General features: G+C 38.1%; 1 protein-coding gene across 2 annotated transcripts in view; it reads left to right on the forward strand.

Annotated features, from left to right (window-relative positions):
* The first annotated feature begins 356 nt into the window (after positions 1-356).
* BORCS5 (BLOC-1 related complex subunit 5) overlaps positions 357-25,638 on the forward strand; it is a 103,250-nt gene continuing 77,968 nt past the window's right edge. The window contains exons 1-2 of one of the 2 annotated variants that reach the window (XM_032391702.1): positions 357-435; positions 3,328-3,471. In XM_032391702.1, coding sequence (XP_032247593.1) covers position 435; positions 3,328-3,471 — 145 coding nt within the window. In that variant the 5' untranslated portion in view covers positions 357-434. Of the gene's footprint in view, positions 829-3,327; positions 3,472-25,638 lie in introns of both variants that reach the window. The other variant, XM_032391701.1, reaches the window with a different exon arrangement.

A 25,638-nucleotide genomic window follows, 5' to 3' on the forward strand; every position in this document is an offset into this window, starting at 1 on the left:
ACAGTTGTGGATTCTAATCCGAAATCTATCTAGGACCTCTCTTTCTCCATCTGTAAACAGGGTTTAAAATTCTGCAATATATACAAATACTGAATCACTAGGCTGTACACCTGAAGTTAATAAAATGTTATATGTCAATTATATCTCAACAAAACAAACAATCCCTCCCCCCCTTATAAAGTTCTAACAGTAAAGTGCCAAAATATGGGTGATGCTTAGAGGCGACACATCATTATACTAGGGAAGGCCTTACTCTTTCGGGCGGTTCTGGCTTTGAGGCGGTCGGGCCCTTTAAGGCTGCGACGCCCTAGTCACCCTACGCGCCCTCTCTCGGGCCGGGGCGTGGTGGGCTCTCCAACCCGGAACTGACGGCCGCGCGCAGGCGGCGCCGCCAATCCGCGTCCCGGAAGGAGCGAGCTTGCGGCGCAGGAGCGAGTGAGTGAAAGGGGCGCCGCCCGCCGGCCGCTGGCGCGGCTGATGCCGGGCGTTCTTCACCTCCTCCCTTTAGGGTCCCCAGAAGAAAGCGGGCGAGCTTCGTGCAGCCGGGCTGCGCTTCCTTGCGCGTCTGTTCCCCAAATAGGGCCTCCCATCCCCCGCCGCCCGCGCACCTGCGTGGGTCCGGCGCGCGGTCTCCGCAGGTCGGCCCTGCAGCGGCGCCCACACTAGGTGTAGCATCCCTGCCCCTGTCCCCGGCCCCTGCCCGGTCGTCCCGCCGCCGGAGCGGTGACCGCCTGGCCCGCCGTTCCTCCGCTGCCACCGCTGCCGGCACCATGGGCAGTGAGCAGAGCTCCGAGGTCGAGAGCCGACCCAACGATCTGAACTCCTCAGGTCGGTGTCCTAACTTCCTCCTCCAGCCGGCCCTGTCTGCTTGCGGAGGGGGCTGCCTCCCAGCCTAGTGGGGACTGGGACCGCGGACACGAACGCACAGAGAGCCCTCACCATGTTTTTTTCTTGAAAAAAGAGAAAAAAGTGCCGTCTGCCCTAGCCGTCATTCCCTTGATGGGAGTGAGTGCCTGTGACTGCAAGCAAAACCAGCGTGTGCGCCCATGCCTATTATTTATTTTCAAAGCAGCTGTTTCTCCCAGCTCCGCCTCCTCTTTACGGGACAACCTAATTAATATTTGGCGTTAGTACTTATGACTGACACAGTGAGCTTTGGCTCACACAGTGACAGGACCTCTAAGAACATGTTCCTTCTTAAAGTGGGTCTTGGAGGTTCCTTTTCGAAAAGAAGGGATGTGTGACAGGTGTACGATCGCTTTGAACCCTTGGGTGCAAACCTCTCCAGAAACTGCATTTTCCCTTGAGAAGGTGTCTCGACTGCTTTTCTAGTATTATAGGAGTCGGCCAGCACCGTAGGCTCTGGTATTTTTCTCTATTCTTCCCCGGTGCGATTTTTTAAGATTTCTCCCAGCGTTTCAGATAGGAATGGGAGGATTATTGTGTTAGGAATATAGTAAGCACTCAGTAAATAAAACAACTGATGCTTAATTGAGGATCATATGCTCCTTTTTAATTTTTTTGGTTAGCCACAAACCCTAGGACAACTGGGACTGCTCTGGATACGCTCCAGTTGCTAATCCAAACTGGATTAAATCTGTAGCCTAAATATAACCTATTACTTCCAGGTGTACGATCTAGTGATTCGATATTTGTATATGTTATGAAATTTTAAACCCTGTTTTACAGATGGGAAAAGAGAGGTGCTAGATAGTCTTAGAATCCACAACTGTCTTTAAATACATAGCACTGTTCTCTGCCTGGTAGGATCTGTAATTCAGAAATGTAGAAGCTGACAGATTTAGGGTTATTCCACAATGAAATGTGTCCTTCAAGACTAGTTCAGACCCTCATTTGGGGGGCTATATTGGGACAGCTTTTAATGGTGAGCAGCATCTACTAGCTTTGCTGTACATCCTTCTATTTCCTTGGAAGGCCCAGAATATTTTATGTTACAGAAAATACAATAAGAGTTGTTACCCTTTATTTTCTTGCCTCTATGTCAGTCCAGAAGCATATTTGAGGGGAAGAAGTGTGGCATCTTTTTAATATGCTTACTCACTTACTGACCAACAGCATGAACTCTCATACTGTAGCATACTAACTAATAGCATAGGTTAGACTTTGCCAATTCCCCTGTGCTAAGCAGTTTACGTGCATCTACATTTAATCCTTACAGTCCCATTTTACAGGCAAGGTGATAGAGGTTATCTAGAACCCAGTGAAATCTGTTTTCTGCTGGGGTCTGGGGAAGAAGAAGTCACTTAATTTGTAGCAGAAAAGATTTCTGGCTTGGGATTTGTGAAATGTTAGGGAAATTACCAAAAGAGGTTAAGAGGTACTTCTTGAAGAGCAGTAAAAGTAGCAGAGCTTCTAAAAGAGTAAATGCCAAGCCACAGGAGACTGTAGCCTCCAGGAGGCAGGGCAGTTCTGTGGCATCCCAGCATCAGCCTTTGAGACATGACTAGGATGAGCTTGCAAATACTACCTTCTAGAGGGTAAACCACTTTAAAGGTTTATTCTTGCCCTAACCAGGAAGATTTTTGAGGAGAGGTCTAAGAAGTTGTTGGTAGTTTGAATCAGTTCCCTACAAATGCTTTACTTTCTCTCAAGGGACCTGAAATTGACCTGCCTGTCTAGCAGTCCTACAAATTTCTGAATTTGGCCTCAGCCTAGAATGGACCTACTATTTATTCCCGCCCTTCTTGGACTAGTGCTTGTAACTGTAAGGGTGAGGGGGCTGGTGCCTCAGGAATAGATCCATCATAGAGGGTTAAGAACCATGATTTTTTTTCCCCCATGAGTAAGATGTATTAAATACACCTGACTTGCTGTGATAAAGTGGCTAGACAGCTTGCAACCTCAGTTTCACAGGGATGGGCCACATATACCGATATCCCAAAGACCTCCAATTCCTTTCCTAACTGTTTTTCTAGCACTATTGAGTTTGGGTTGGTCACAGCCATATTTTGTACCCTCATTTTCTCATTGGTAAAATAGGGACAATGTCAGGAGGATCAAAGAAATAAAAATTAAAAACATAATCTACCTATATTTTTGTGTGCTGAATAATAAGATATTTTGAATTACAAAAGCAATTTCATACATGTTGTAAGTTCCTGTAATGTTTGAGGGTTTTTTTTAAGTAGAAGATAGAGGTCCCCCAGGATTCATCTCCCCTTTTCCAGCCCTCGCTGCAGGATAACTACAGTTAACATTTTTTTGTGTAAAAATAATTTTTTTTAATGACTGTACCGAAAACAGCTTTGGTAAGGCAGAGGGGGCTGACTAACATGCAGCTCTTGAGAAGTGTAACTTTATTTTCAGTGACCCCTTCTCCAGCAAAGCATAGAGCCAAGATGGATGATATTGTGGTTGTAGCTCCAGGCTCCCAGCCCTCACGGAACGTCAGCAACGATCCCGATGTCATCAAGTTGCAAGAGATTCCAACCTTCCAGCCGCTTTTGAAAGGTAAGAACTTGGGTTTTTGTCTTATCTGGACCTGCTGGAAAGATTTGCATAGCTACACTACTCTTCCCAGATAGCCATGGGCCTTCTTCATCTCCTTTAGGTTTTTGCTTAAATGGCATCTTTTTGGTGAAGCTTCCTTGGCTGCCTTATTTAGAATTGAAACCCTTTTGGCTGTTTTTCTCTCTGGTAGCTAATCACCGTTTATCTGCTACGTAGTTTACTTACTTGTTTACTGTCTGTGTTTCCCTGTTAGAATGCTAGCTCTATGATGGTAGGAGCTTTCTATGTTTTGTTTACTGTTGAATTGTAGCATTTGGAATAGAGCCTGGTATCAAGTAGGGACTGAGTAAATGAATGAATGAATGGTGTTGGAGCTGGCCTTTACCTGTTATATTTCTTCGAAAAGATTTTCACTCTTATTTGTGGTCAGGACTATGGGTTGACTAGTTCAGATCCATAGAGAAAATCTCTATAATCATTGATACGCTTATAATTAATCCTGACAACCATTTTGTATGATAGGAGAGGGTATGTATGAGAGGATTAGCATATATTGGTTAGTGTATACCGAGGTGGAGTTACCTTTTTTATTTGTATTTTTTAAAGATTTATTTATTTATTTGAGAGAGTGTGAGTGAACATGCATGAGCGGGGGAGGGGAGTGCAGAGAGAGAGGGAGACAAGCAGATTCCCCAAGGAGTGGGGAGCTGGATACGGGGCTTGATCCTGAGATCCATCACTGGAGCCAAAATCAAGAGTCAGATGCTCAACCAGCTTTGCCACCCATTACCTTTTAATATGAATTTTATTATTCACCTGATAATTTCATTATATATTTTAATTTTATGTTAATTTCTGTTATTTTCATATCCATTAAGTAGTGGCAATGATTTTCTATTAACTGAACGGGGTTTCTACTATAAGAATCCCTCTTTCTGGGGCGCCTGGGTGGCTCAGTCGTTAAATGTCTGCCTTCGGTTCAGGTCATGATCCCAGGGTCCTGGGATCGAGCTCCGCATTGGGCTCCCTGCTCAGCGGGAATCCTGCTTCTCCCTCTCCCACTCCCCCTGCTTGTGTTCCCTCTCTCGCTGTCTCTCAAATAAATAAAATCTTAAAAAAAAAAAAAAAAAGAATCCCTCTTTCTCTCTTTTCCTCCAAAAGAATAGGAAATATAAATGAACATAAGGCCCTGGTTTACTTAGCCTGGTACAATATAATATAAAACTTCTTACATTTATATAGCTATATATAAAAAAAAAAAAAAAAAAAAATATATATATATATATAGCTATATGTATTTGAAGGTACCCCCTCCACACACACAAACACACACAAACACATGCCATCCCCTTAATCGTATATGGTTAAATATGTTTGAATGATTTGTGTCAGATCAGACAGCTGGCAGATAGGTCGAACTTGAACCTTCATCACTGATGTCAAATACTAGTTATGCTATTCTGCACTGTACCTAAAAAAACAAAAATAAAACAAATAATGCTTTATTGATGAGCCATATATCATCTCATTCTTCCCAGCACTTCATCTGCTTTACAGTGAGGAAATCCAAGCTTTCAGTCTTTTCCCACAGGCCTCAGTGTTAGACTTTGGGAAGCTCTTTGGTTCTTACCTGAAACAACACATTACATCCTGTTCCCCTTGTTTTCATTATTTTGAGGGATAATGTGATTCTTCAGAGAAGCCAACATTAATGAAATTTCCATCTCCACGTGTCTTTGTACAATCAGATTAAAAGACAATCAGATGTAATTTATCGGTAGAAACTTAGAGGGGGACACTTGTGTTCTGTACTCCAGCCCTTCCGGACATGCACGTAGGACTGCCCACAGGCACACAGGTTCATGCCTCTGCTGCCTGTTAACTGTGTCCTCCCAAAGTCTTCTAGTCCTGGGTGAGGCCTTTATGTGACCAGTATTTGTCCTCACTTTAGGGAAATACTAAAAACCAGCAAAAACAAAACCCAAAAAACTCCCAGCATTTTGAGATATATTTAATAATTTCATGGGGTAGTGTTTCTTTTCTAAGCATTGGAAATATAATTCTTATTTTATGATAATGAATTGACTAGTAGGGGAAGCATCGGTTTGGTGTTCAGGGAAACTAACCTCAGATTTAAAATCATCACCAGAAACCCTGACAGTGAATAATTAACGCAGTGCAGTTAATGCAATGCAGGTGGACTTGGTTGTACTGATACCTGGATTTAAATTGAGACTTGGCTACCCATTGGCTGTGTCGCCCTGGCTTTGTTTTCCCCCCTCTTTGAACCTTGTTTGTTGAGAATATTGAGAATAGGTGTGTGAGAGATTGGAAGGCTGCTGAGGGGCAGGTTGCAATGAAGAGGCGATTTGGGATTTGGCTAAGGAAGGTGGAGAAATTACTTGCTGAGGGTGGCATGAAAAGAGAAGTGGCAGCACGTGGCAGGGGCCAGACTGCAGGGAACAAAAAAAGCCAGCAAGCCTTTAAGTGAATGCTGGTGTTTCACTGGTGAGGAAGAAACCTCTTAGTGATTAGAAAAGACAGGCAAAGGGGACCGTTGGGTGGAAATAATAAGTATAATTATGATAATAGTAGGAGCTAACCCCTCCCCTCCTTCCTCTACCTCTGCATGATGTTATTATTCTTCCCATTTTATAGATTAAAACATTGAGGCTCAGAGAGCGTGAATGCATTACCTCAAGTCACATGGCTAGAAGGGATAGCCCATCTAAAGATGGCATCAGGACATTGAGTTTTTCACTGTTTTGTACATGGAATAAGACTGTTTCCAATTCTAGCAAAGCCAATTATAGAGATCACTAGGCTGTAAAAGGAAATAGGGTGGTGGTGGGGGGGTTGTTTGGATTTTTAGGTGCCTCCTGCTTTGACATTGTTCTTCCTGGTAATTTAGAGCCCTGCCGTCTGCCTGCTGGGCTGCTGGAGGGGCCACTCATCACTGTTGCCTTTATACTCTAATCTCTTTTTTCACCCTTTACTGCTTTCAGGATGAGGCGATTTCTCAAAGTAGTAAAAGGGCCACACAGGGCGGGCTGTACCCCCCAGGTTTGATTTCAGAAAGCTTTTTATTCAAGTTAATGACAGTTTATTCTTTCAAAACAATATATTCAAGTATTACACAGAGTTCGCTATTGTTCCATAATGTCATGTGATGTAGTGCTAATGCTGGTGGGTGATCTGCAGAGGCGGTAGCTGGGCGAGTTTAGGGGCTATTCGGATGGCTGAGGTAATGTGTGCATTTTTAATAAGCAGATTCTTTCCTTGGTCTTAACCCTTTTGGATAAATATACCAGAGTATAATTTATGCTCTATACTGGTGCCAAATATCTGTTCCTCTTTTTATTTAAGCCAAAAGAATTTCTATTTTTCATAGCAGTCTCTGAATTAGCAATTTATTTTGAAGTGTAAAGCATTTACTAGAAAATGAAAAATTAAAAAATTACAAGTAGCAATAAATGGCCACAACAGAACACAAAAGCAAAATGTAGATTTGATGCAAATTAGATTCCTGGGGTTAAACAAGCCCTATAAATCTCTTAACTTAAAATTCAACCACTTATATTTTTTAATGAATCATGATTTTATGTCAATCTATAGAAATGAAATATTCATAAGAGAAATGCAAAATTGATGTTTTATATATAAAAGTTATATAATTTTTTGTTCACTCCTAATGATGAATATGTGCATACACACACACATACACGTGTACACATATGACCTTCTTTACAACTGACCTGTCATTTGTGTTACTGACTTTGGATACAATGTAAGATTGTCTTGCTGCCTAAGGAAGAGACTGTCCTTGTTACCAAAAAAGAAAGTCAGACATGTATGGTGTAGATGCTTAAGTGATGCTAAGCAATTTTATTGGGAGTTCTGTGTTTGGTTGTTAAGAACATGATGTATGTGAAGTAGATTTTGACAGTGAAAAAAGAGTCTGGGGCTTTTCTTGGTGGAGCAGAATCTCCTGGAACAGGCAGTGAAGGCTCTCAGATCACATGGAACATTGAGAATTAGTGCATGAGGCTGGAGCTGGGAAGGAATAAATCAGTGGAAAAGGGTTGTAAGGAGAACACGAGGGAGCTACATTTCAAGCGATCAGTTTATTCACATCTTTCTCACCCACTCATCTCCTAGCCGGGCAAATAAAATAAAGGTGGAGTCTTTGTGTTCATCAGACCCCTGTCTCTGCCAGCTGTCAGACTTTCTCTCTGTTTTGGAAATGGAATGCCAAAGGAGGGGAAGAGAGAATGGATTTTAGAGCTTGGTCTTCTCTGAATGGCTTAAAGGTGACCTCTAAGCTAGGGTTGATCCTGAGAGTCTATTCCCACCCCCCACCCCCCGAATACCATATTTGAAAAGTTGATGACGTATTCCCGATTACCTTGTAGGTTGTGTATGTAATAACTCTTCAGTTAACCTTTTAAACATGGCTGTTAACCAGCAAAGTGTTAGCCTTACTCAGAAGAGCTGCAAGTACTAGGTGCATGATCCCTTTAAACCAATTGAGAAGGCAGAGTAGCCTTTGCAAGAGTAGCCTCACTTTTTTCCTCCCTTCAGTGCATCTGTGCGTGCATCCATTCTTGTTTCTTTCCATCACATCTCAGAGTAGGTATGTCGATGCCTTTCTCTGAAACTTAATGCCTTTCCATTTCACTTTTTTCTCCATTTGCCAGGAGTTTGCTTCTGTACTTTTCTTGTCTTTAGTATCTAGCTTAGTGAGCCTCTTTCCTCTTGTGATATAGATCTTCCCATCTTTTTTTTTTAAAGATTTTATTTATTGAGAGAGTGAGGGAGTGTGTGAGTGGAGGGAGGGGCAGAGGCAGAGGGAGAAAGATGACCTCAAGCCGACTCAGACTCCACCCTGGAGCCCTGATTCGGAGCTCCCTCTCAGGACCCTGAGATCATGACCTGAGCCAAAATCAAGAGTCAGATGCTCAACAGACTGAGCCACCCAGGCGCCCCTCGGCTTCAGCTTCTTGTCCATTTCTCCAACTATGGACTGGTCAGTACAACCAAGTGTTGTTATTTTAAATTCAGCATGCCCCACCTTCCACCTATGTATGTGTTGGCTCATTTCATTTATTCAACAAGCATTTATAGGACCTTATTTTATTAGGTGAATGAGACACATTCATGCACACTTGAAAAGAATGTGTTGTGCAGTTGTTGAGTTTAGTGTTTTACATTAAGGTGTGGTTGATGGTATTTAATTAATGAGTTCTACCACTTAAAGAAAGGTGTTAAAATCTCCAGCTGTGATTGTGTTTGTCTGTGCCTTTCATTCTTCCAGTCTTTTGGAAGTCTGTTATTAGGCATGCATACATTGATATTTATTATATTGGCCCTTTTATTATTATCAATTTGTCCTTCTATCTATGGCATTATCTCCTATCTTGAAGTCTGTTTTGTCTTACGTTAATACAGCCACTCCAACTTTCTCACACTTACTGTTTGCATAGCATATATCTTTTCCTGTTTTTATTTGTGTGCGTCTTTAAGTGCATCTCTTGGGATGCCTGGGTGGCTCAGTCGGTTAGGCATCTGCCTTAGGCTCAGGTCATGATCTCAGGGTCCTGGGATCGAGTCCCACATCAGGCTCCTTACTCAGCGGGGAGCCTGCTTCTCCCTCTGCCGGCCGCTCCCCCTGCTTGTGCATGCTCTCTCTCTCTCTCTCTGACAAATAAATAAATAAATAAATTTTAAAAAAATAAAGTGCATCTCTTGTAGACAGTGTATAGTTGAGTTTTACGTCTGTACGTGTGCATGCAGTCTGTCTTTTAATTGGGGTGTAAATTGATCTAGTTGGATTCAGGTCTACCATTTGTTCTTCATTTTCTGTTTGTGTGGTTTGCTTTTGGTTCCTACCCTTTCCTGACTTTTTTGAATCAACTGAATTTTTTTAGTATTCCACTTTAACTCCTCTGTTAGCTCTTTAAATTTTTTTTTTTTTTTTTAGTTCATTTGTCAGAGAGAGAGAGGGAGAGAACAAGCAGGGGGAGTGGCAGGCAGAGGGAGAAGCAGGCTCCCTGCTGAGCAAGGAGCCTGATGTGGGACTTGATCCCAGGACCCTGGGATCATGACCTGAGCCTAAGGCAGACGCTTAACCGACTGAGCCATCCAGGTGTCCCCTCTGTTAGCTTTTTTAGTTGTGTTCTTTTGCATTATTGTTTTTAGTGGTTGCTCTAGGGATTATAATACCCATCTTTTTTTTTTTTTTTAAGATTTTCTTTTTGAGGAATCTCTGCACCCAGCGTGGGGCTTGAACTCACAACCCTGAGATCAAGAGTCACACACTCCACCAACTGAGCCAGCCAGGCACCCCATTATACACATCTTTAACATCATAGTTCACATAGAGTTAATATTTTACCACTTCTCATAAAATGTAAGAACCTTTCAATGGTGTGGTTCCATTTACCCCACTACTCTGTGCTATAGTTGTCATATTAGTGCATCTCCATATGCTAGGAATCCCATGTGGTGTTTATTATTTATATATAAATTTATAAGTTATATATTTATGAAATATCTGTTTATTATATACAAAACATATATTGTATCCTGTTAAATAATTGTATATATTATATTTAACAGTATATATTTATTTTAAACAATCATATCTTTTAAAGAAGTTGAGAGAAGAAAAAACTATATATAGAATATTATGTCTCCTCACATATTTACCATTTCTGGAATTCTTAGTCCCTTTCTCTAGATTCAGGTTTCTATTTGATGTCATTTATTTTTAGTCTGAAGACCTTCTTGTAGCATTTCTTGCAGTGCAGATCACCTGGAAATAAATTCTTTCTGTTTTTCTTTATGTGAAGATAAGTTTTTGCCCTTTTTTTGGTAAGTTTTTGAGGAGATATTGTGGGACTCTGTGAAATCTCATTTCTCAACACACTTTCTCCTTCACTGGTTATAGTATCCATTGCTGTTTCTTATTTGAATTAATTACACAGAGACAGTTGCTAAATAGTGATTTTTCTACCTTTTATCATTCCTTCTACATTCTGCCATCAAGAAGAACTTTCTCATCTCTCCATTTATTTATTCATGTATTTATTTAAGTCCGTGTGGAATGGTAAATTCTCGTTTTATATGATGAATTATAATCTGTGACAATCACTATTTATTTTTAATCTCAAAATGCTCCAAATTTAGGGATGCCTGGCTAGCTCAGTTGGTGGAGTGTGCAACTCTTGGTCCTGGGGTTGTGGGTTTGAGCCCCATGTTGAGTGTAAAGATTACTTGAAAAAATAAAATCTTAAAAAAAAAAAAGCTCCAAGTTTAGCCAGTTGGAACATTGTTGGTTGTAGCTTACTGTGGCCTTTTGACATATTCTCATTATTCTTTGAACATGTTTTTACTTCCTGGTGCAAAATAATGTTCCAGATTTTTCTTATTCATCCTTGGCCCCAGCCCTGGAATCAGGCATTTCACCAGGAGCCCTGGTTCTTTTAGTGGAGAGTGGTATTTAAAAACCACTCTTAGGTCTTCTCAGTGGATTTAGCAAGGAAATACATATATGTGTATATACGTAATACACATATTTACACTTGTGTGTATTTTTGTTTTTATCTGTGTATATTGAAAATGCTAAGTTCACACCGATGTGTTCCAAATGTTCTTTGATCTGTAGGTTTATAGTCTTTATCAAATATTTCAGCCATTATTTCTTCCAATATTTTTCTGCCCCCACCCCTTCTTTTTGTGGGACTCCATTTTCTATGTTAAACCACTTGATATTGTCTCGCAGGTCACTGATTACTGATGCACCTTTCAATTTCTTTTTCTTTTTTTTTTGGTCTCTCTCCTTTCTGTCCTTACTTCGGATAATTTTATTTCTGTGTTTCCAGGTTTAGTGGTCTTTTTTTCTGTCATGTCTATACTGTTCTTAATTCTATCCAATGAATTTTTAATTACAGGTAATTGTGCTTTTCAGCTTTAGATGTACCTCCCCTCTTAAAAAAGTCTTCATTTCTTTGCATATTATGCTTATGTTCTCTACTTTTTGAACATAAAGGGTGTGTTTATAACAATATTTTAACTCTTTACTGCTAGTCCATCATTTCTGGATCTGTTTTTTATTGAATGAAGTTTCTCTGTATTACAGGTCATATTCTCCTACTTCTTTGCATGCCTGGAAATTTTTTTATTGTATGCAGGTATTTTATATTTTGTGTTTCTGGGTGCTAGATTTTGCTTTGTTCCTTTAAAGTATATTGGACTTTATTCTGGCATAAAGTTACTTGTAATCAGTTTGACTCTTTCTGAACTTGCCTTTACGTTTTTGTTAGGGCTTATCCAGAGCAGCCTTTAGTCCAGTTTAGCTGAGCTTTGCTACTAAGGCAGTAGCCTTCTGAGAGCTTTACCTGTTGCCCATGTATTAGGAAGTCCCTCCACTCTCGCAGGGTGGGAATGTGAACTGCTCTTAGCCCTATGTGAATTTAGAAATGGTTTGGCTTATTGCTTTCCTGTAGTTCTTTCTCCAGCCTTAGAGAATTCTACCTCATACAGCTTCGTGTGCAGCCAGAGACTCAAGGGTGCCCTGTGCAGTTCCCCAGAGTGCTCTTTTATTGAGCTCTCTCCTTTCTCAGATTCTGTTGTGTAAACTCTGATCCCTTAGTCTCTCCAAACTCCATATTCTCTCTCTTCAACGCACTGAGTCCACTGGGCTCTTTATGGATATCCCGACCTGGTCTGCATCCTGGAGACTGCTTTTCACTAATAATCTGGGGAAATGATAGGACTCGCTTGTTTTCCTTCTGTCAGGGATCAAAGCCCTACGCTGCCTGTGATACAATATCTGAAAAGAGTGTCGTATTTTTGGTCTGGTTTCTAGTTGTTTATGACTGGAAGACATAGTAACAATCCTTCATGAGCAGAAGCAAAAATCCTCAAAAAAAAAAAAAAAGTGCTTTGTAATCTTTATTTTTCTGTCCATTACTACTGTTTTACTTAAGCACCTCATGCCAACAGCTTTTGATTACTGTGTTGGTCATTCATTTCTGCAGTATATAATTGACTCTTGAACAGTGTAGGTGTCGGGGTGTGGACCTCCCCACAGTTGAACATCTGTATGTAACTTTTTACTTCCCCCCCAAAACGTAACTAATAGCATTGTTGTTTTATTTCCTAATAATGTTCTGTTGACCAGAAGACTTACCAAGAACATAAACTGCTGATTAACACGTATTTTTGTTATATATATTATATACTGTATTCATACAAAAAAAGTAAGCTAGAGGGGCCCCCTGGGTGGTTCAGTCGGTTAAGCGTCTGTCTTAGGCTCAGGTCATGATCCTGGAGTCCTGGAATTGAGCCCCAGGTCGGACTCCCTGCTCTGTGGGGAGTCTGCTTCTCCCTCTCCCTCTGCTCCTCCCTCCACTTGTGTGCTCGCGCTCTCTCTCTCTCTCTCTCTCTCTAGGCTGCACGTGCTCTTTCTCTCAAATAAATAAATAAAATCCTAAAAAAAGTAAGCTAGAGAAAAGAAAATGTTATTAAGAAATTCATAAGAAAGAAAATGTATTTGCAGTTCTGTATTTATTGAAAAAAATCTAAGTCTTTAGTAGACCTGCACATTTCACATCTGTGCTGTTCAAGGGTCAGCGCTAATGATAAACACCTGCCAGGTGCTCGGCAGTGTTCCAGAGAGTGGAGCTACAAAGAATGTAAGACACAGTTGCTGCCCTTAAGGAGCTTACAGTTTTGTGAGTGCTTTAGATAGGTAAGTAACTTACAACAATATAGTATGAGTAATAGTGGCTGCATGCCCAAAAGATTAGGTATGCCTAGAGAGGAGAATCATTAATTTACTCTGGGAATTTGGGGCAGGCTTCACAGAGGAAGTCACATTTGAGCTGGGCTTTGAGGGATAGAGAAGATAAGGTCGGGGAGTAGATTCATGACTTAAAGGATCTTCCATATAAACCAAAAGTTATAATTAAAAGATGCCAAAAGAATTCTTGACCAAAATTATACCTGGGATGTGCTGCTTTGATTTTCTTTTATTACTCTAGATACCCATATGTATGCAGGTTAAATTCTGATTTTAATTTTAAGCTGTATTAGACCTTAACTTCCTAGAATAGTTTGTATACTATTATTCTTTTTTGTTTCTTTAAACTTTTGTGTCATGAATTTAAACAAGATATACATGGCTTACTGTAGGTAGTACCCAAGGATGTATCTTTCTAAGCAGTATCATTTCCTGGATAAGCTAGCTGATTCCTCCCGGAATATGACAATGAAGACAGATGTATGTATTTCTTTTTAAGGCTCTGGTTTGTCAGTAGTTTTTGCTAAGCTACAGCCTAGAAACATTCCAGAGTTGCATAGTAGAAAAATCTGTTAGTCATCTCCAATTTTTCTACTTTTCCAAAAATCACATATATAAATTCTATTTTTAAGCATTAGCATTTGACACTGAAATGTTTATTTAGGAAAGCCAAGATTTTAAAGGTGTTCCCAGAATTTAAAAAAATTCTATCCCCTCCCCCGCCCAAATTTTAACTGATTTTGGAAAGATTAATTTTTCCATTCTGGGCAAAAGTGAAAGTCACATAATCTTTATAGAACTGTGATGTTTCATATATTTATTTATTCATTTAACCAAATTAATTGAGCTGTTGCTGTTTATCAGATATTTTTAGGCTAGAGATATAAAAACAAAAAAAACATTATTCCTTCCTATGAAGAGCTGACAGTCTAATGAGGGGAATATATTCTTAACAGATAATTGTGATTCAACGTGGTAAGTGCTAATAAAGCGTAACACTTTAGAGAATCTGAAGGGTGGAATAACTTATTCTGAGAGGCAGGAATGGTTGACTAGAACAAGTTAGAAGAATTTATATTTGTACTCTTGATAGTAATCACTTCCAAAGCTCTTTTATGCATAAAAAGACACGTGGAGAAACTTTCTTAAAAATGTGGATTTTAGGGCCCCAAACTCAGAAAGTCTGAGTATGTTAAACTAGCATTCCAGGTGATTCACTTTGGAAAACACTGAGCTAGATGTTTCTGCACTTGATCTTAGCCAAAAGGCTGAGAAGAAATGAGCTAGATGTTTCTGAACTTAAATACTACTTGAGATCACAGAAGTGTTAGATCATTCAACTAAACGATTTTCGGTATTTTTAAAGAGATGTGGTTATCGTAAGAGTATTTTGGAATATGTCATTATGTTTTTACTATTTTTGGATGAACTCCATTGTTAAAACTGATTCACATTTAATGCCTGTACATTAAATTTTGGACTCATTGAGAATTCATTATTTGTAAAAGAATTTGTTAAAAGTTACTGGGTTTTGGTAATGTTTATTCTTCCCATCAAAATTTAGTTACACAGAAAGCCAGTGAAATGCAAAGTATTATTTTATTTTTTTAATTTTTAAAAAATATTTTACTTATGTGAGAGAGAGAGAGAGACAGAAATAGTGACAAAGAGCATGAGTGGGGAGGAGAGGGAGAAGCAGGCTCCCTGCTGAGGGGAGCCTGCCATGGGGCTCGATCCCAGGACCCTGGGATCATGACCTGAGCCAGAGGCAGACGCTTAACTGACTGAGCCACCCCAGCGCCCCCAAAGTATTATTTTAAAGAATGACTTTGAATAGATAATTACTTGCCTCATATGAGCTAATGAAAATCATTAGCAAAAAATTCTAAACACACTTGTATGCCTGTTTACCCACATATGAAAGTGTCAGTAAGCAAATACATATAAACAAAAATGGGGTTTTGACTTGCAGGATTTTTGGAAGAGGCATATCACAGTTGGTGGTTGGTTTGTTCTTCATTTAGTCTTTTTAACTGAGGACTTTTCTCTAACTAAGTGTTTTTTATTTCAGTAAATCTTATATCAGTATTAATGTGTACCAGCCTCAAGGGAAGGGAAAAAAAAGATAAATCCCGCTGAGAGGAGTAAACAGTTACATAGGCCAAAGAGACATTAAAACATACTTTAATGCTAATAAATATCATAGTTCATTTTTATATTTTGCCATTTTTTTCATAAGATGGCCTCCCTTGAATGCCGTGGAATTTACGGCAGTGCTGTCTCTAACAACACGTTCGCCACTAGATGTCACTAGACTGTAACAATTAGTAAGCTGCTTGAAACTGCTACAACCTGTGGCAATATTTGCAAAGGCCTTTGGTTAATTAAGTTTACTCTGTAGCATCTGGATTTCTCATAAAACCAGGTCACAGCTTGCTTCAAGCACAAGCTAGTTGGAAAATATGTCAAATTTTGTGACACATGAGTAATCTATGATTAGTTATTTTAGTGTTTATCAAGACAGCAAAGGAAAAAAAAATTATTGCTACAGGAAACTTTTAGTGACCTTAATTTTTTGGAGAGAAAACTCTATTTTTAGTGTATCACTGTACTCAACTATTTGTTACACCAGAAATTTCTCAAGAGTTGGGATTATGTTTTAATCATCTCTAATTTCTCAGGACCTAGCACACAAGGCTTGGCACTTGATAGGTATTCAGTAAATGTTATTAAGCCTTAAGGTAGTACATGTCACAAGGCAAAGAAGCCATGAGTCCTCTATCTCAGAAAGTCTTGTTTGGGAGACAAGAATCTACAAAAACATGTATCCACAGCTCAGGATAGTGTGTATGAACCAAATGAACACTACAGGCATTAAATTCTGTGGGATTTCAGAGGATCAGTAGCTCTTGGGGCAATGATTAGAGGTGTCCTCATGAGAGCATATTTAGAGGTGAAAAGGGAGGGCCCGTACAAGTGAAGGAAGTAATGAGCCAAGGTTTAAAGGTAGGAGAATGTGGGCAGTAAAGATTCAGAAAGGTCCTAAGTTTCAGGGCTCTGAATTTAAGGCGTATACTTGGACTTAATATTTTTTTAGGGGGCAGGGGACATTAAAGGATATTGGGGGGTGAAAATAATATGTTTTATAATGCTTTGTAATTTACAAAACACTAACACTTGAAGGGTGAATTAAAGATGATTACTCTTTAATTTTAGAATGCTCTGCTTTAAAGTTTATTAAAAATATTTCTGTTTAAAAGAGAGAAAATGGGTAGAGAGCTTAGCATAGTGCCTGGCATGTAGTAAACCTTCAATAAATGATTCTTGATGATACCAAATTATTAAATCAGTAAAAAAAATATTATGAACATTCTACAAAACAGCTGACCACTGTTTTTCACAAGAGCCAAAATCATGGAAGATAAGGAATGACTGAAGAATTGTCATAGTTTAGAGGAAATTAAGGAGACCTGCAATGTGGGGTCCTAAATTGGATCTTAGAATAGAAAAGGACATTAGAGGAAAAAATGGTAATTTGTGATTAGGTGTATAGTTTAGTTGATTGTATTGTACCAATGTCAGTTTCCTGGTTTTGATAATTGTGCTATGGTTAGGTACTATGTTAATATTAGGGGAAGCTGGCAAAGGGCATATAGGGATCCTATGTTTTATGCAACTTTTCTTAAAGTTAAATTATTTTAAAAATAAAAAGTTTAGGGGCATCTGGCTGGTTCAGTCAGTAGAGCATGTGACTCTTGATCTCGGGGTTATGAGTTCAGGCCCTGTGTTGGGTGTACAGATTACTTAAAAATAAAATCTTAAAAAAAAAATAGAAAGTTTAAAAATACAATGTCATCTTAGAAAAGATTGCAATTCCATATTTGGGATAAGTTTTCAACTGAGAGCTTCAGATGTTAGAAGAAAAGTTTTAGAATCTCCTACCCTGTATAATTTTTAGGATAGAAATTTGCCAGGACAACTCAAGGCAACAATGAGTTACCTTGAAAACAAGGAAGTACGGGCTCCTGGGTGGCTCAGTTGGTTGAGCCTCTGCCTTCGGCTCGGGTCATGGTCCCGGGGTCCTGGGATTGAGCCCTGCATTGGGCTTTCTGCTCAGCAGGGAGCCTGCTTCTCCCTCTCCCTCTCCCTCTATCTACTGCTCTGCCTGCTTGTGCTCTCTCTGTCAAATAAATAAGTAAAACTTTAAAAAAACAAAAAACAAACAAGGAAGTAGAACTTCTGAGGACCCTGGATTTTAACACCTCTCTATATATTCTAGCTAATAGATAAATTTCCCCAATGTCCTGGCCCTTTTTTTTTTAATTGAAGTATACAGGACACACCATTACATTTTTTTATTTTAATTTTTTTTTAATTGAAGTATAGTTGACATACAGTGTTACATTCCAATGTCCTGTCCTTTAAGGCCACTTAAACTTTGGCTCTTCAAACTATTATTTAATACCCCACCCCCTTTTTCAGGATGTTCACAGTAATCTAATGAGGCTTCCCAGGGCTTTACCACCAACCCATACACTGTATTTTAATAAAAAATACTTTATTACAGTTCAGCCTATGGGCCTTCCTTATATACTTCATCATCTCTACATAGATTACCCTGTAGGCCAAGAAGAACAATGGAGGAACACCTCGTGTTTGTAGAGGTGTTGAGTATAATTAGGTTCTAAAATCAGTGCATGAATTTTACATAGTTGACCCTTGAACAACACCAGTTTGAATTGTGTGGGTCCACTTATATGCAGGTTTTGTTTTTCAATAAATACAGTACTATGAATGTATTTTCTTTTCCTTATGATTTTCTTAATAACATTTTCTTTTCCTAGTTTTCGTTCTTGTGAGAATACAGTATATAACACAACATAGAAAATATGTGTCGATTGCTTATGTTATTGGTAAGGCTTCTGGTCAACAGTAGGCTACTAGTAAAGTTTTTGGGGAGTCAAAAGTTATGTGCAGATTTTTTACTGTGGTGGGTGGGTGGGGAGTTGACGTTTCTAACCCCTGATTTGTTCAAGGGTCTACCATATATACGTACGATATTGGAAATTTTTTTAATCCTCAATAAAGCATACTTTTAAAATATATATACTCCTGTACTCTAAATGTTTAGGTTAAGAGAAAAGTCTGCATGCACATATCTGGACCTTTTTGCACACATCAGTCCTTTTTGATCTAGCACAAATTGAGATTAGTTTGTAGTTTTTGTTTTGTTTTTCTTGAGATGGCTTCAGTGTGAGGGTAATACTGGATTTATAAAATCAGTTGGGAAGTATTTCTTCCTCTCTTTTCTGTAAGACTTTTGTATTATTTTTTATTTATTTAACTATTTGATAAAATTCAGTGAAGCCATTGGAACTGAGATTTTCTTTACTTGGTGTAGGTCTTGTCTATTCACATTTTCTATTTCTTCTTGAGTCAGTTTTGGTAATTTTTGTCTTTCTAGGAATTTGTTTATTTTATTTAAGTTATTTAATTGGTGTGATAGTTTTCATAATATTCCCTTTTAATCTTGTACATTTCTGTGAGGTCAATAATGATGTCCCTTTTCCATTCCTGATGGAATTAGAAATTGATCATTTGAGTCAAATTGATCATTTGAGTCTTCTCTCCTTTTTTCTTAATCTGGCTACAGATTTGTCAATTTTGATCTATTTAGTGAACCAACTTTTGGCATCATTGATTTTCTCTCTTGTTTTTCTGTTTTCTATTTCATTGCTTTCTGCTCTAATTTTTATTATTTTCCTTTCTTTTGCTAGGTTTGTTAATTTACACTTCTATTTCTAGTTTCTTGAGGTATAAGTTTAGTTTATTGACTTCACATCTTTTTTTTTTCCTGAAATAGGCATTTGAAAGCAATAAATTTTCTTCTAAGCACTGCTTTAGCTGTAGCTCATAAATTTTGATATGCATTTTTATTTTTATTCAGTTCAAGACACTTTTTAATTTCCATTTTGATTTCTTCTTTGACCATCCAGGTGATTTAGAATTATGTTGTCTAAGTTCAGAATATTTTGGGATTTCCCAGATTTCTGTCTGTTATTGATTTATAATTTAATTCCATGGTCGTCAGAGAACATACTTTGTATTATTTAATCCTATTTATTGAGACTGGATTTATAGTTTAGTATATGGTCTATCCTGGAAAATGTTCCATGTGCCCTTCTTAAAAAATTAATAGATTTTATTTTTTTAGAGCAGTTTTAGGTTTATAGAAAAGTTGAATGGGAAGTACAAGATTTCCCATATACTCCTTTATTAACTCCCCATCCAGTTTCCCCTATTTTTAACATTCTTATATTAATTAGTGTGGTACATTTATTACAACTGAGGGGTCAAATTTGACACATTATTGTTAACTAAGGTCCACAGTTTACATTAGGGTTTACTCTTTGTGTTGTACATTCTGTGGGTTTCAACAAATGTTTGTATCCACCATTCATTTGCTATCGTACAGAATATCATATCATTCAATGTATCATACATTGCCTTAAAAATGCCCGTGCTTCACCTGTTCATTCCTCTCTCCCTACTCCCTGAACCCTTGGCAACCACTGATATTTTTACTGTGTTCATAGTTTCTTCTTTTCAGAATGTCATGTAGTTGGAATCCTACAGTATATAGCCTTTTTAGATGGACTTCTTGCATTTAAAAAATATATTTAAGGTTTCTCCATATCTTTTTGTGACTTGATAGCTATTTCTTTTAACTGCTGAATAATATTCCATTGTTTGGATGTACCACAGGTTGTTTTTTTTTTAAATCTATTTACCTATTGAAAGACATCTTGGTTGCTTCGAAGTTCTGACAGTTAAAATAAAGCTGCTTTAAACATTTCTGTGCAGGTTTTTGTGGGGACATTAAGTTTTTAATTCCTATGGGTAAATACAAGGAGTATGATTGCTGATCATATGGCAAGACTATGTTTATTTTTGTAAGAAATTTCCAGTCTGTCTTCAAAGAGGCTATACCATTTTGCATTCTCATCAGCAATGAATGAGAGTTCCTGTTGCTTCACATCCTTGCCAACATTCGGTGATATCATTGTTTTGGATGTTAGCCACTCTAATAAGTTTGTAGTGATATTGTTTTAATTTGCAATTCCCTAATGGTGTTAAACATCTTTTCATATAGTTATTTGCTATCTGTATTTCATCTTTGATGAGATGTCTGTTGAGATCTTTTGCCCATTTTCTAATTGGGTTTCTTTTATTAAGTTTTAAGAGTTTTTGTATATTCTGGATACCAGTTCTTTTTTTTAAAAAAGATTTTATTTATTTGAGAGAGAACACGTGCATGAGCAGAGGGGAGGGGCAGAGAAAGAGGGAGAAGCAGACTCTCCGCTGAGCAGGAAGCCTGAAGATGTGGGGCTCAATCCCAGGACTCTGAGATCATGACCTGAGTGGAACGAAGGCAGATGCTTAACTGGCTGAGCCACCCAGGTACCCCATGGATTCCAATTCTTTATCAGATACATGTTTTATAGATATTCTGTGGCTTGTTTTTTATTCTCTTAGCAGTGTCTTTCACAAAACAGAAGTTTTAAATTTTAATGAAATCTAACTTTTTTAATGAAGTCCCAATTTTTTCTTTCTTGGATTGTGCTTTTGATGATGTCAAAAATCAACAAACCCAGGGTCCTTTCTCTTGTTATTGTCTAGGAGTTTTATAGTTTTGTGTTTTACATTAGGTCTTTGATCCAGTTTGAATTAATTTTTATTTAATTTTTAATTTAAAAGTTTTTTTTATTTTTTAATTTTTTTAAAGTAAGCTCTGTCACGGTGCCTGGCTGGCTTAGTCGGTGGAGCATGTGACTCCTGATCTCAGGGTTGTGAGTTTGAGCCCCATGTTGGGTGTAGAGATTACTTAAAAATAATGAAAATCATTTAAAAAAATAAAAATAAAAAAATAAAGTAAGTCTATGCCCAATGTGGGGCTTGAACTCACAATCCCGACATCAAGAGTAGTATAGTCTGCCAACTAAGTCAGCCAGGTGCCCTATTTTGAGTTAATTTTTATGAAAGGTGCAAGCCATGTGCACTTGTAAAGATTGTGTACTCTGCAGTCTTTGGCTGGTGTGTTCTGTATATGTTGGTTATGTCAAATTCGTTGATAGTGTTCAAGTCTTCTATACCCTTACTGATTTTCTATTTTACCAATTATTGAGAGTGAGGTACTGAATTATTCACCTTTTATTGTTAAATTGTCTACTGCTCCTTTCAAATTTGTCAGTTTTTTCTTCATTTGTTTTGAAGCTGTATTGTTAGGTGTATATACATTGATAATTACTGTCTTACTGATGTAGTCACTCCGTATCATTATGAAATATCTTTTGTCTCTAATATTACTTTTTGTCTTGAAGTATATTTTATCTGACATTAATATAGCTACTCTTTCTTGTAGTTCTCTGTATAGTATACATCTTTTTTCATCCTTTTACTTTCAGTCCACTTGTGTCTTTGAATCTAAGATGTGTCTCTTACAGAAAGCATGGAGCTGCATCTTGCTGTTTTATCCAGTCTGATACTCTCTGCCTTTTGGACTTGAATTTGCCTTTTTGCTGTTTCTTTTACAAACATTCTATTCTTGTCTGTTTTGTTCCTGTTTCCTCCTTAACTGCCGCCTTTTGTATTAAGTAAATATTTTTAATGCACTGTTTTAATTCTTCTGATTTTTTTTCTATGTATTTTTTGTAGTTGTTTTCTTAGTAATTGCTGTAGGGATTATAATGTGCATTTTAATTTATCAGAATCTACTTCAATTAATGCTAACTTAATTCTGGTAAAATATATAAGTTTTGCTCTGTTTTTTTTCTCCCTCCTTTGTATTACTATTATATATGGTAATGATTGTATTACTAAATATCTATTATAAATATATTAAAATGTATTTATATATGTTATAAACCCAAAATATAGTGTCATAGTTATTGCTTTAAAAATGTTTATGTTGGGGGGCGCCTGGGTGGCTCAGTTGGTTAAGCAACTGCCTTCGGCTCAGGTCATGATTCCTGGAGTCCCGGGATCGAGTCCCACATCGGGCTCCCTGCTCGGCGGGGAGTCTGCTTCTCCCTCTGACCCTCCTCCCTCTCATGCTCTCTGTCTCTCATTCTCTCTCTCTCAAATAAATAAATAAAATCTTTAAAAAAATAAAAAAATAAAAATGTTTATGTTGGGGTGCCTGGGTGGCTCAGTCAGTTAAGCATCTGCCTTTGGCTCAGGTCATGATCTCAGGGTCCTGGAATCGAGCCCCACCTCAGTCTCCCCCTGCCCCTTCCCCACTTGTGCTCACGCACTCTTTCTCTCTCAAATAAATGAATAAAATCTTTAAAAAAAAAAAACCATAAAATGTTTATGTGTTTCAAGGAAGAGAAGAAATGAGTAAAAACATATTTATAGAATCTTTTGTATTAACCACATATTTACCATTTTTAGTTTTTTTTTTTTTTTTAAATTTTTATTTATTTGACAGAGAGAGACACAGCGAAAGAGGGAACACAAGCAGGGGGAGAGGGAGAGGGAGAAGCAGACTCCCCGCTGAGCAGGGAGCCAGATGCGGGGCTCGATCCCAGGACCCTGGGACCATGACCTGAGCCGAAGGCAGACGCTTAACGACTGAGCCACCCAGGCGCCCCTATTTACCATTTTTAGTGATCCTCATTTCTTCTTGTGGCTTTTGTCATCATCTAGTGTCATTTTCTTTCAGCCTGAAGAGACTTCCCTGAGTATTTCTTGTGTTATAGATCCATTAGCAATGAATTTTCTCAGTTTTTGTTTATCTGGGACTATTTTACTTCATATTTGAAGGATAAATTTGCTAGATATGGAATTCTTGGTTGACAAAATTTTTTTCCCAGTACTTCATGTATGTCATTCAACTCCTTTCTAGCCTCCACTGTTTCAGATAAGTCACTTTTCTCTTGCTGTTTTCAAGGTTTCCTCTTTGACTCTGGCTTATAACAGCTTGTTATATTTGTAGGTGTCGATCTCTTTGTATTTTTCTTAATTACACTTCATTGAGTTTCTTGAATGTGTATTAATATTTTTCATCAGATCTGATGAGCTTCTCTCTTCTCTTTTTCTGTGATTTCCATTGTGTATTTTGGTATGCTAAGATGTTATTACACAGATCTCTGAAGCTCTGTTCATTTTTTTTCAATCTTCTTCCTCTGTTACTAAGATTGGATACTTTATATTTTCAGGTTCACTGATTCTTTCTCCTGCCATCTAAAAACTGCCGTAGAAGTGCTCCAGTGAATTTTTCACTTTAGTTATTGTACTTTTCAACTGCAGGATTTCTCTGTTTGTGGAAAATCTCTGTTTGTGTATTCATTGTTGCCATACTTTTTTTTTTCTTATGATTTTCTTTGGTCCTGTGAATTTACACATAATAAATGCTTTGAAATTTTTGTCTAATATAGCCAGTACCTCTGGGGTACTCAGAGACAGTTTCTGTTGGTTGCTTTTTTTCTTGACTATGAGTCACAGTTCCCTGTTTATTTGTATATCTTGTAATTTTTTATTGAGAACTGGACATTCTAGAAAGCATAATATATCAGCTCTGGATTCTGATCTCCCCAAGATTTTTCTTTCTTTCTTTTTTTTAATGAGAAATACTTGACAGCTAAAAATCGTATATATTTAAGATGTACAATTTGATAGACATATTCATTGTACAATAATCACCGGTCAGGCTCATTAACATATCCTGTTGTTACCTTTTTGTTCATTGTTTTTTTGATTTTAGTAACATGTTTACCACACCTATGGAATCTCTCTTTCCTGTGATATGTGGCCAGTGATGTCTCTGCTTATTTTTTAAACTTCTTATTTTTAAGTCTGCTTCTCCTGGCATTGTCTCTATGTCCACATGGCTTACTAGTCAGCCAGGGATTAAACAGAGGTTATACTCAACCACCTTGATCCAGTAAGGTTTGTGTCATCTGTTAGTGGATCTGTGTGTGAGTACGTAACACATTCAGAGTTCAGGCTGTTTTCAAGTCTCTTCCATCTTTTACATTTTGCTGGGCCCTTTTACCTCTCCTTTTGGCATCCACATAGCCTCAGTGTCAGCCAGGAGTGTGTGACTGGTTGAATCCTCTTGAGTATTTGCTGTAAATGCAAGCAGCCTCAGCCAGGAATAAACTTGTGCCAGCCATGACCACAGCCTTGTGCTAGTGGAGCTTTTGGCCCTCCTCACTTGCCCATCTCCAAGATAGTCTCTTCCACTGACACCCACTGTTGGGCATGGGTGTTACCCACTGCTCCAAATCAAGTGAGCTTCTTCCTACTGCAACAGAAAAGCTGCTTATTCTCATAACCTGCCTCATTCTGGCACAACATCGGCTTCAACCGAGGCAAGAGGGATGGAAGAAGCCTCAGGTCCAAATGCCACAGATTCTCACTATCTTATCCAAGTTTATCTGTTTTTAGGCATAAATGCTTCTCAGATTATTGTATCCCTTTGGTTAATTTCTCAAACCTCAAAATGGTCTTTATGAATTTTGTCTAGCTTTATAGTTGCTTTTTGTGGAGAGGATTTGTTGATAGCCTCACTTGGCTGTAGCAGGAAGTCATATGTGACCTATCCATTTGCTTTTAATCTAGCTATATGTTTGTATTTAAGTGGATTTCTTATAGCCACCGTATAAACGAGTCTTGCTTTTTTATTCATGTTGAAAATCTCTCTCTTTTAAACGATACCTTTAGTCCTCTTATGTTCAATGCAATTTCAGTGTGGTTGGATTAAACTCTTCCATCTTACTGTTTTTTATTCCATCTGTTCTTTATTCCTTTAACTCCTCTTTTTCTGTCTTCTTTAGCATCGATCTAATCTCTTTATGAGCTAATTTTTATCTCCACTATTGGCTTATTATTTAAATCTTTAAGAACATTTTTTTGTGGTTGCCCTAGCATTTCTAATACACATCTTTAGTTAGTCACCATTTCATATTTAGCATAGTTTTTATCACAGGAAGGTTTTATATTCCAATTTCCTTGTCATATTTTATGCTATTGTTTTTATACATTTTTCTTTTACATATGCTATAAACCCACAATACATTGCTATTTTTGCTGTAGAACAGGGGCGGCAAACTTTTTCTGTAAAGGGCCTGATAGCAAGTATTTTAGGTGTTGTAGGCCATCTGGTCTTTGTCTCAACTACTCAACTCTGTCCTCATGGTGTGAAAGCAGCCATAGACAATACATAAAAGAATGGGTGTTACTGTGTTCCAATGTAACTTTACTTACAAAAACAGGAAGTGGGTGAGATTTTGGCCCTTGAGCCATACTTTGTTGACCCCTGCTTTAGACAATTATTTAGAACTATTAAAAATAATAAA

This window comes from Phoca vitulina, unplaced genomic scaffold (genome assembly GCF_004348235.1).
Source record: "Phoca vitulina isolate PV1807 unplaced genomic scaffold, GSC_HSeal_1.0 scaffold64, whole genome shotgun sequence".
In the NCBI taxonomy this organism is placed as follows: Eukaryota; Metazoa; Chordata; class Mammalia; order Carnivora; family Phocidae; genus Phoca; species Phoca vitulina.